The sequence below is a fragment of the Centruroides sculpturatus genome, unplaced genomic scaffold, assembly GCF_000671375.1.
Source record: "Centruroides sculpturatus isolate CEXI.00-Female unplaced genomic scaffold, Cexi_2.0 scaffold2890, whole genome shotgun sequence".
NCBI lineage: Eukaryota > Metazoa > Arthropoda > Arachnida > Scorpiones > Buthidae > Centruroides > Centruroides sculpturatus.
The window spans coordinates 3,146-14,208 of record NW_019387090.1 but is presented as its reverse complement, the minus strand read 5'-3'; the positions used below and the strand labels follow the sequence as shown (position 1 = coordinate 14,208).

General features: G+C 31.6%; 2 protein-coding genes across 3 annotated transcripts; one reads left to right on the top strand and one right to left on the bottom strand.

Moving 5' to 3' along the window:
- Positions 1–1,447: 1,447 nt before the first annotated feature.
- On the top strand, positions 1,448–6,734 carry LOC111616153 (60S ribosomal protein L6-like). Its single transcript, XM_023357577.1, has 4 exons — positions 1,448–1,617; positions 1,694–1,742; positions 2,524–2,708; positions 6,534–6,734. The coding sequence occupies exons 1-4, from the start codon at positions 1,525–1,527 to the stop codon at positions 6,693–6,695; spliced, it is 489 nt and encodes a 162-aa protein (XP_023213345.1). The 5' UTR covers positions 1,448–1,524; the 3' UTR covers positions 6,696–6,734.
- A 3,170-nt stretch (positions 6,735–9,904) lies between these two features.
- LOC111616152 lies at positions 9,905–10,748 on the bottom strand. 2 transcript variants are annotated; one of them, XM_023357575.1, is made up of 4 exons: positions 10,612–10,742; positions 10,469–10,537; positions 10,282–10,371; positions 9,905–10,202 (listed from the first exon to the last, which is right to left on the bottom strand). In XM_023357575.1, the coding sequence occupies exons 1-4, from the start codon at positions 10,708–10,710 to the stop codon at positions 10,143–10,145; spliced, it is 318 nt and encodes a 105-aa protein (XP_023213343.1). In that variant the 5' UTR covers positions 10,711–10,742; the 3' UTR covers positions 9,905–10,142. The 2 variants fall into 2 exon arrangements, 1 of the variants encoding a protein (XP_023213343.1); XR_002755196.1 differs by lacking the exon at positions 10,282–10,371 and having other exon boundaries at positions 10,612–10,748.
- Between the last annotated feature and the right edge of the window lie 315 nt (positions 10,749–11,063).

Sequence of the window (11,063 nt, the reverse complement as noted above, 5' to 3'; positions counted from 1 at the left end):
CGAATGCATTCATTAAAGTAAGTAAAAACAAAACAACAAAGAAATACAGATATATATTNTATATTAATCTGTATCACTTAAGAAAATTTTAATAAAGATATTTAACTTAAATATTAAAATATAGTAGCATGTTTTTTAATTTTTGGAACCTAACCTTCCTTTTTGTACTAGTTCTTTGATTCGCATAACACGGATTTGCACATGGCAGTTTTTTGGAACATAATTACCGTGTTATACGGGGGTTACCTGTATCTGGTATCTGTGAAAAGTATAGTTTATATAGTACATTCTTTAACTTTAACAGTTTTTATATTCTGTGTATAATACTACGGTGCATGCAGACTGCTGATGAAATCTGTGTGCTGTGGCGCACAGATTTTGAATGTGCCCAATGACGTTACCTTGGATACATTGCAAATTTCAGCTAATAAGAATAAATTATATGACTGTTTTGTCATCTGTCTTAACCAAAACTTTGTATTTTTATATTATAAATGTAAAATGATTGTAATATAGGAAATGACTGACGAATAGTAATCAGCGGTATGACATGTTCTGTGATTATGGTTACAAAATGTGTTGATTCAAATTTCTGTAATACTCCGTTCGCACCGAGCATTTCGATCTAGATTATGACTAAGGTCGGAGCCTGTTCTGCGGTGCAAACACTCGACCGTTTCAATCTTGACTGAAACAAGGTTCAATCGCGATTGACTGGAGAGAGTTCTCGAAACTAGATCCAGTTATAAGAGAGATCCCACAATCCCACGCGCGCGAGAAAATACAAGATGGCTGCGGAACACATGTCGGGCTATTGACAGAGAAATAAAAAAGACATCTAGAGAGACGATGACATCTGTCTATTATTATATGTATGGCAAGAAAAAGTATTTATTTCTGACCAAAACTTCCATTTTGTTTGTTGGTGTTCGTGACTTACTGCGTAGTTACGTCAGTTTTATCATTGCGTGTAATAGCCAGGTTCTTCTCGAGCGGACTGCCTGTGCGAACAGCACGACGTTCGACTAGCGACAATCACAATCCAGATTGTATATAAATCGAAATCGAAGTGAGTCGTGGATTGTGTGCGAATGTAGTATAACTCTGGTACTTTGAGGATCATAATGATGGTCTGTCTTTTAATTTCTGAATGAGCATCTTGTAGCATGTCTGATGAAATTTTTATATTATAAAGTATATATATAGACCATCATAAATTCACTTAAATGCATAATATGAAGAGTTCTTAATGAATAATATGGAGAATGGACATTGATTTATATGTAGATAATAATGATGATAATTTGGTTCTGTGATTGTGACAAGTTTTCAGATGAGAATTATAATTTTTTACTATAATGTAATTATTAGAAATGATGAATTTGCTATTTATTTTTAAAAATATTTTATAAATTTTCTCTTAACTAAAATATTTTTATTGAATTTCATACATATCGTGCATTTAATTTTTAGCGTCGTTATTATCCAACTGAAGATCGTCCTAAACTGAAAAAATCCAGGAAGATGGTTTCTTTTTCGAAACATAAACGCTACTTGAGGAAAAGAATCACTCCCGGAACCGTTCTTATTCTTCTTGCTGGTCGCCATCGTGGAAAGGTAATGTGGATTTTTATCTTGAATATTGTAAATTTGGCTAATCTTCAATGAGTGTCTTCTTTTCTTTTGGAAATAGAGAGTTGTTTTCTTGAAGCAATTACAATCTGGACTTCTGCTAGTTACTGGTAAGTGTTTGAATTTTAGATAATAACAATTTGCACAGCCTAAGCACAAACCAAATGCATTACAACAATTTTAATTATTATATATTATTCAGGAATGCTGTTATGCATGCAGTGCAATTGTCCTGCTAATATATAATTTATGTATGAAATAGTCTGTATTAATTTCTTTTTATGTTGAAATGTGACTTGCTTTTGTTACAGTTAAATATTAAAAGGTATTAAGAACCAGTAAATATTCAGATTAGGACAAAGTGTTAAATCACAATGTGCTGAAAGTACTTGAAATCCTTGATTAAATTTTCAATGCAAAACAGAAATAATGGCAGCATTTTTAGTTTGCTGCAGTATCATGTTAGATTTGTATGAGTATAGAATATAGATCGTAGGTTAAACTCTGATAATTTGCAATTATCCAGGGTTGTGAGTAGCACTATGAATGTGTTTATAGTGCCAGACGATACAAATCTGGTGAGATGAGAGAGACTTGCCCTGTTTATATTTCTACTTTCATAACACAAGTCCAGTTGTCCTGATAGGATATGCAACTTGTGAGATATAATGTCTGACATTTTGTGTTTATTTAATTAATGTATGATTGCTACTTCAAATCTTACTTTGGATTTAGATGTCCAAATTATTATAAATGCATGTGCCTAGTTGTAACAAAAGATAATAATTGCTAGAAATTTTAGTATTTCTGTTAAATTTTTCAAATTTAGTGCATTTCATGCTTACATATATGCAAATGAGTGAGTTAATGGTGATTTGAAAAATATTTTAGGTCCCTTTAAAGTTAACGGCTGTCCTTTGAGACGAATCAATCAAATTTATGTTATTGCAACAAGTACTAAATTGGACATTAGCGAGGTGAAGATTCCAGCACATTTGAATGATAAATATTTCAACAGGAAACATTCAAAGAAAGAAAAGAAAGATGAAGGAGAAATATTTGAACTGAAATCCGAGGTAAGTTTTTAGAAACTTGTTCTTGTTATAATACTTCTAACAAAGGAACCAAATTTTCTATGTAAGTGTAATTATTAATACTTTGGCAACTATGAAAATTATATTTGAAGAAGAATGTTTTTCTTCCAGAAGATTTGAAATTATTTAATAAATTTTAATTTAATTATAATTATTAAATGTAATAAGAGATGTTGTCTGACGCCTCTCTCTAGTGATAAATTATTCGGTAATTAATTAAATATAATCGTGGGAAAGTGATCTGATGTAATACGGTGGTCATTTGGCTTTACAGATTTATTATGTTTCATTATGTTTAGGAACAAAGTTTAAATTCTAACAAGGAGACCCTATGGTTTTGGGGAAACTTATTTTGATGATCATTGGTGTAGAGGTAGCACACCATGCGAGTGTACTACCCGTAAAATAGTAAAGTGCAACACTCAAATATAATCGAGAAAATTGAACGTAAAGTTTTCTTTAGAACTTGACATATAAGTTATGCATATTTCTGCTTGAGCGTGCTGTGGCGTGAGTAGTAATGCTCCTGACCCGTACGCTTGCGTGCTCGGGTATACTTTTTCCTTTTTTTTATTCATAAATACTTACAATGTATTTACTTATTTACTCATTTAATTATTGATTTTTTTGGTATTTTTATTATTTAGTTATTTATTTTAATTTAATTTCTACTATTCCGAGTCTAATATTTTTATTTTGAAAACTCACCTTTGTCAAGTTGAGAGGGAGCTACTTACGCCGGGTTTGAACATGGGTCTATAGCAGGACTGTGGAGTTTTGGTGTTTTAGCCAGTCATCAAAAAATCCGCCATCTCTGACTCCTTTTTACTTTACAATTTATTATGTATATAAAATGGAAAAGTATTAAAATTGTTTCAAGTTTGTCCTGCCAAATCTTTTTTGCAAATCTACATGTTTGGAGACCTCCTGAACCTCCAAAAAAGTCAATAAAAAGGGAAAAATTAGCGCGTGTGTGTGTCGATGTTTAATTTGTTTAATTTCTTTATTTTCTGTTCTGAAATATGAAATAATATCTCAGAATAGGTAAAGTTTAAGAAACGAAATATGGCACTGTAGCTTGCGTATAAAGGGGCATTAATACTATTAAATTTTTGTTCTTAATTAACAGGATGAAGACATAAAAGGGGTCATGTTTCATATCTCTTAATGAATATTTTACATGTTATTAGCATTTAAAATTAAAAAAAAAAAAATAAAACTCAGCTCTACTTTCAAATTAAGTTTTTTTGTCATTTTATAATAGTACAGTAAAACCCGTTAAGATGTTCTCACCTAAGATGTTAGAATGTGTATGGGGACACAATTTAGTTCAACAACTTTGACGCTTAATATCTAACTCCTGTGTTAAACCATCTGACTCCGAGTATGACCACTCTTACCACAGAAATTATTAGGCTTCAAACAGGGTGAACAAAATCATGCCCTCCACACACAGTCTATCATTCACACATATAGGAAAAAACCTCGAATCTTTTGCATGTCTTGAAATTTCAAGGTGTTCCGAGTCCAAAAATGTAAAAATTTGGGAGGGGTCATTTTTTGACCAAGCGCTACACTTTTCCTCTGTTATATATAACAGCCGGAAAGGTAAAAATTATCGAATACATATTTATATATTACTTAGCTTTTAGCTTTGGAATAAAACGTTTCTAAGCTCTATCTTTATTAGAACTCCATTTATTGAATCTTTTATTCTGAGGTCACATGATGACATTAGAATTTCAGGGTCTCTTTCGGTAACAAGTCCGGCTCTGGTTAGAGTTGGAATCAGATGGTAAGGAAAAGTCTGAGTTGGAGTTGGTAGATTTTTACACGATGGTATAGTCTTTTTCTAATCACACTTAACAGTTCATTTCTGAATTTTGACACAAATAGATGTATTTGTGCAGTGAAATTTATTTTGAAAAATTATTTTATAATTAAAAAAAATGTCATCAAAAGAAGCAAGTTTTTCACATTATGACGAAAAAACTGTTGATGATAACTCTTTAAACAGTGATGTATCAAAGCAGTGGCTGAAAGATGGAGTAGTATATTATGAGAGTTTACTTTTTGAAAATAATTTCATTGCAACAATATCTTCTGATACACTATCTGAAGATGCTATGCTGATAGGCACAGAATTATACAATAATACATTGGGTGTGTTGAATGAAAAAATTTTATAATTGATGACGAATTGATTTATGCCCAAGAAGAGTGAACAGAAGGAAATTTCGAAGCAGTTAAAGATGACTCATCTGATGACTATGTACCTGGTGAAAAAAAATATAGAATGAAGGAATATATTTCACTGGAATATAAAATCAAAGTTTTAAAAGTAGCAAAAGCCCACTGTACGTGGAAACTACAAACATTACAAAAAAAAACAACAGATGTAGTCATTTGAAAAGAATGGATCTTTTAAAATTATGGGGAAAAATGTTAAATGTGGTGGAACTACTTTTGATAAATATTATTCGATTGATTCTTGGATATATGACCTCTTTGTCGAAACGAGACAAAATTATAAAAAAAAACTAAAAAAATCAATAAATAATAAGAAATAAATGAATGAGTAAATAAAAAAAAGAGGGGAAAAAGTATACACAACAAGAGAATCAAACCTGAGCACGCAAGCGTACGAGTCAGGAGTGTTACACTCATGCCACAGAACGTTCAAGCAGAAGTATGTGTAACTTATATACAAAGTGCTAAAGAAAACTTTAACTTTGTTTTTCCCGATTATATTTGAGTGTTGCACTTTACTATTTTACGGGTAGTACACTCACGTGGTGTACTACTTCTACACCAATGATCATCAAAATCTGTTTCCCCAAAGCCGTAGGGTTTCCTTGTAAGACAAAAATAAGTTTGTTGATAACTATGTTTGCTATTTTAAAATAAATTACATATGAAGAATTAATTCATAAATTATAATATATAATAATACTCTTCAAATACACAACAATCTATAATAAACCAATAACCGGTGTGAAATTCTTTAAAAAAATTGGCAAAAGTGTTTGATTCCCCTCCTGAGATCTTCCTCAGGCTTATTATTTATCTTCTGTTATAACTGGATTCTTTAATTCAAATGTTTTTTAAAAAATTTGAAATGTGACCTTTTCCGAAAAAAATATCCCAGAAGGGGAATCGAAAACGTTTGCTGGTTTTTTGAAGAATTTCATGCCAGTTATTGGTTAATTATAGATTGTTGTGTATTTGAAGTATATACAACCCGGTGTGGTGAGAAAGTAAATATTATAATAATATGAGTGATATATATATATATACTTTTTATCTAACAATTTAAAGAAAATAGAGGAAAATTCTACTTGAAGGAACACCGTTTATCTATTTATCTTATGAATTTGTATCACCAGAGTAAGTTGTAAATTGATTATAATAATAATCAATTTGAGAATGTACAGTACAGTTGTCTGTTTCAAAAATTCACGTATGGATAGTTCCTCGACTTTCTAAAACATATTTCTTAGAATGTGCATGGCTACCCAAAAGATTAACATTAGTTAAGTGTTATACTGTGAGTTCTGTTTATAGCAAAGGTAAAAAGAAAGATAAAAATTTTTTAACTTGTAAAAAACACTAAGAACAAACAACTATTAATTAAATTAATCACAAATAAAACAAAATGAACATTGAAAATTAATTCCAACAGATAGTGTTATTGGATTCAAAACAGACAAAATAAACTTAGTTGTTATAGAGATGTTTTTTGTCTGATAAAAAAATGTAGAGTAAGTTTGATGTAAAATGATTTGATGATGATAAAATTGATTTCAGGAATACACTGTGAATGAAAAGCGAAAGAAGGACCAGATCGAAGTGGACAGACAACTGATAGAGGCCATCAAAAAGCATCCTGAGAAAAAGATGATGTTCTCTTACCTGGCATCTGTCTTTCAACTGCGAAATAAAATGTATCCGCACAGAATGAAATTCTAGGTGGAAAAATGTGTAATAAAATTAGTTTGAGATTTGAAACGCTGTTCAGTTTGTAAATATTTCAACACTGCGACAGACCATTTTTAAAATTGCATGTCCAATGATCTTTGAAGTCATTTTTTTAGTGTAAAGATTGAAATTAGAGTCAAGAATATAAATCACAGACTAGTTTTCACTGTATGATTTATTTATTTTATATGACAATTTTTAAGATGGATGTTCCAGTTAACATATTATATTGGAATTATAAATGTGTTCTATTACACATGTACTTTGAAATGTCTACTGAAACATTCATTCATACATATATATATATATGTATGTATGTATGAATGTTTCAGTAGACATTTCAAAGTACATGTGTAATAGAACAGCGGGGCCGGTTTGTATATATATACAAACCGGCCCGCTTTGGTGCATTACCGGTTGTGTACACTGAAATTACAATGCTCAGGTATATATGTTGTACACATAACTCTTATGATGAAGAATTAAAAGAACATAAGAAATAAAATACATAAAATAATACATCAATAACATGAAAATCAAAATGAAAACAACAAAAGTTTTTCATTTGTTGATCAATATACAAATTGATGACAAGTTGCTGTTGGTGAGCTTTACATGTTTTTCAATACTATTATTATCAAACATATATATTCTCGATTATGCAATATATAAGACACAATAAATAAGTACAATAAGCAGCAACTTGCCAATCAGAGAGAAATACTTGACGTTAAAAGTGCCATTGACACCAAAGTACAAACAATAAAGGAAATTGAATGTATGCTAAGCACATACAATTTACATGACAAAACGTATGGTCCTTGGTAACAATTATTAGAAAGAACTAAGATCATTAATTAAAATACAATAAATAAATATATGGCGATATTCATTTTACAGTTCTAAAATACAAATGTCAGATCACAATCTGCAGATACCCGTTAATCCTTGAGTTTGTGAAGTAGCCTCGCAGATCACTGTATTATGTAGTCAGTTCTTTATTGGAATTGTTTTTTTCTCTTATATACACTGGACAAGTTTTATCCATTGTGTTGTGACAATTCTGTACACTGTTTTCTCAAGCAGTTAGCACAGTTCGGTGAGTCATGTTTGTTTTGACAGTCTTTATATAAATGATTTCCGTTACAATGGCTACACATTTTCTTTTAAAGAACAATTTTTTGCAAAATGTCCAAATGATAAACAGCGATAGCGCTGTGTTATAGGGAGAAAGTCAAAGATAGGACAGGTTGTCCAAAGAAGATGGATTTTTCCTGCTTTTATCATATTCTGTCTAATTTGTGGAGATACTTCAAGAATTCAGGAATTTCTCCTAATTTGGCATTCGGGTTATGTTTAGAATATTGTTAAATCTCATCGATAATTCCATAGGCAGTTCGGTGAAATGTTTTGACCTCACATTCCATACCAATCAAAATAATAGGTTTTAAACATTTTTACGTCTAAAATTTTAACTTAAAAGTATGTTCAATGTCTTCGTCTAATTCAGACGATTCCAAAAATATATAACGTGACTAGTAAAATATTGATAGTAACGAAGTAAATGTAACTTCCGGGAAAAGTTATAAAAGTTTCGTGTAGAAGAGGTCATTGACGATCGCTATCATTACCGGCAATGGAACGGTAATGTTGAAATTCCAAAATTTTCTAGAACAGCGATAATTTAAAAACTATTGGAGATATTAGCATGAAATTTTTGGAGAAATTCACGTTTGGTATCTTCTAAGAGATGCCCAAAAATTTTCCAGAAATAACGAGCCGGAAGCGAGTTATAGCCCACCGAAATTTAACCGGAAGTAAGGGATAACTCCTTAACTACTGGGCCTAAAATTCCGAAATTTTAAACACGCACTCACGTTTTTAGCGCGATCAAATACCCGGAAAGCGTTCCGGTTGATCGGTCAAGATGGTCCGGATAATCGAGCCTGAAAAGACGGTATTTTCAAAAACGTGTAAAATCGTGAAAAATAACCCAATCTTAACAAACTTGATATATTCTTGATCAGTAAGAAAAATGCTTTCCAAAAATGTATAACATCCTTCTTAGGATCCAGCGCCCTCCATCCTACCGAAACATTAACCAAATCTCTGTATTTCAGCTTTCTTTTTTCTTTTATAGACCAAAAAATGGTGCAAAGTACCCTCAGAGAGAGGATATTTTACGCCACTTTAAATATTCCATTGATAAAAAAAAAGCAAGGAATGGACATGGAGCAATGTTACTTACTGTGAGAATTGGGGTTTAAGCATCAAAGCTTAAACCATTTTCCGACAACGGGAAGGTGAGTCGCGCTCACAGGGTCAGTGGATGGCAATTTAGGAGGGCGAAAATCGAGTGGGAGGTCGCGGATAAGTCGATAAGGTGTTGGCCGAGTACGAGTAAACACACATGTTTAAGATATGATATAAATTTAATTAGTAAACGCTATACAAAAAAGGATACAAATAATAAGATTAATAATAACAATTTCAACCGAAGCTCCAATAGGTAGTTAGCTGGGTTGTGTCTCGCGTATTTCCGACAGTTGGTCCGTCGTTTTCCGATGTCTCGAAGGTCACACCGATAACGGGCCCTGAGCCCTTTTTATACCAAATTTGAAAGGATGAAAACTATGACATTATTAATGATTTATACACACACCTGTTAGTGTGTTGATGTCTGGATCTAGCTAGTAAGGACCACTGGCACAGAGAAGTTTGTTTAATTTATTGATATTGGTGTCTAGAAGATATGATTTTATAATATAAATTTGTATAGGTTTGACGGCTCTCATCCATAAATTAACATTCAGCTGACAATAATTTCTGTAAACTGGTCAACAATCTACATATTGTTTATATCAAACGTCGCGTTTGACTACGAACGAGGCGATCTATTGCTGTAAACACGTGTCACTTGCAACCAAAGAGGGTGTAAGAAACCATCTCTTATTCCCGTCTTGTTGATATTAACGTCTATAGAATTACCTTTAAACAAATGGAGGAGATTTCCTTCATTGATATTTTAACATTCCCCCATTTTTTTTTATTCGAAAAGAGCGTCTCGGTCATTGATCGCAGAAGTCCCCCTTTTTCCCTTTATAGAAAAAACCCCGAGGTTTATACTGTTTTAAGACAGAAAAAGAATTTCAGACCTTCACAATACAAAAGTAGACAATTTAGAAATCAGTGTAGTAATTTATTAACAGTATCTGAGATATAAAAGAGATACAAAATTGGAAAGTCACATAATTTGATTATGATTCATATACTTAGAAGCATTGCGGACATTTTCTAGATTCGACATACTGTTATAACTCTTGGATCCTGGGTCCTCAGGTTAGTCTCACCATAATTCAAGGGGTACCCCGTTTTCCATGTCTTTTTGTATGAGCTTGTCATCACTTTGGTCTTTTTAACATGTTTGTTAAATTTTATCTACGAAACTTTCTTTATATTCAAAAGACCAGAAAATATAGTGTGTAAAGAACTTCCCATCTGAAATATTTAAAGGATGAATTCAGTTATTATAATTCTAATTTTAAAAACAACACAAGTAAAATAAATTTCAAAACACTTTTATTGGAAACTTTTTTGTAACCTTAAAGTAATTTCTAAATGTCAAACACAGGCAATCTTTACCGAATCTTTTCATAAAGTTTAGAATCTACAAAATTATTTTTATTAAAGCATTAAAATAACTTACAGTACGTATAAACATAATAAATGTTTTTCTCAATAACAATAGATTTTAAATGTTAAACCTTTAACTTTTGTTCCAATTTGAGATCGCAGCCAGCAAATCTTCTGATATCTTGAAAGGACGTTTGCATCTGAAAAAAGGAACAACACATTTAGAGGTCTGTAAATATAGAAAATAGTGGAATTTTCAAAAGAAATACGTTACAGTAGATGTAAAAGCAGAAAACAGAAATCCGGCTACGATACAAAGGAAAGTGAAGCTAAGACACATTGAAGAATAAAACAGTTTCAACGCAAATTTCATTTTCGAAAAGATGAGAGCAAAGTACAGTAGACTTGTTTCTGATAATAAAATGCCGTATAGAATTGTTAATATGTAATTGAATGGTCCGTTGAGCTGATCGATAAAGCGCCAAAGTTCATCGTGTTGTGCCATAATTCGTTCCAATTCCGAATGCAAATTCAAATTTCCCTTATTCAGTAAATACAAATCTTCTGATACATTTTCGAATGCATTCATTAAAGTAAGTAAAAGCAAAACAACAAAGAAATACAGATATATAAAACCACCAATCATTACATTAACCGCGATTCCCACTTCAATACAGCAGAAAAGGGGTTCATATTTAAAGGACTTTGCTTTCTCTATAGCAGGAT

Coding starts and splice junctions, on each gene's coding strand:
- LOC111616153 (XM_023357577.1), top strand. CDS start 1,525: ATGGTTTCTTTTTCGAAACATAAACGCTACTTGAGGAAAAGAATCACT. Junction 1,618..1,693: donor CTGGTCGCCATCGTGGAAAG/GTAATGTGGATT, acceptor TTTTGGAAATAG/AGAGTTGTTTTCTTGAAGCA. Junction 2,709..6,533: donor TATTTGAACTGAAATCCGAG/GTAAGTTTTTAG, acceptor AATTGATTTCAG/GAATACACTGTGAATGAAAA.
- LOC111616152 (XM_023357575.1), bottom strand. CDS start 10,710: ATGAAATTTGCGTTGAAACTGTTTTATTCTTCAATGTGTCTTAGCTTC. Junction 10,538..10,611: donor TTTCTGCTTTTACATCTACT/GTAACGTATTTC, acceptor TCCTTTTTTCAG/ATGCAAACGTCCTTTCAAGA. Junction 10,203..10,281: donor CAAAAAAGTTTCCAATAAAA/GTGTTTTGAAAT, acceptor TAAATATTTCAG/ATGGGAAGTTCTTTACACAC.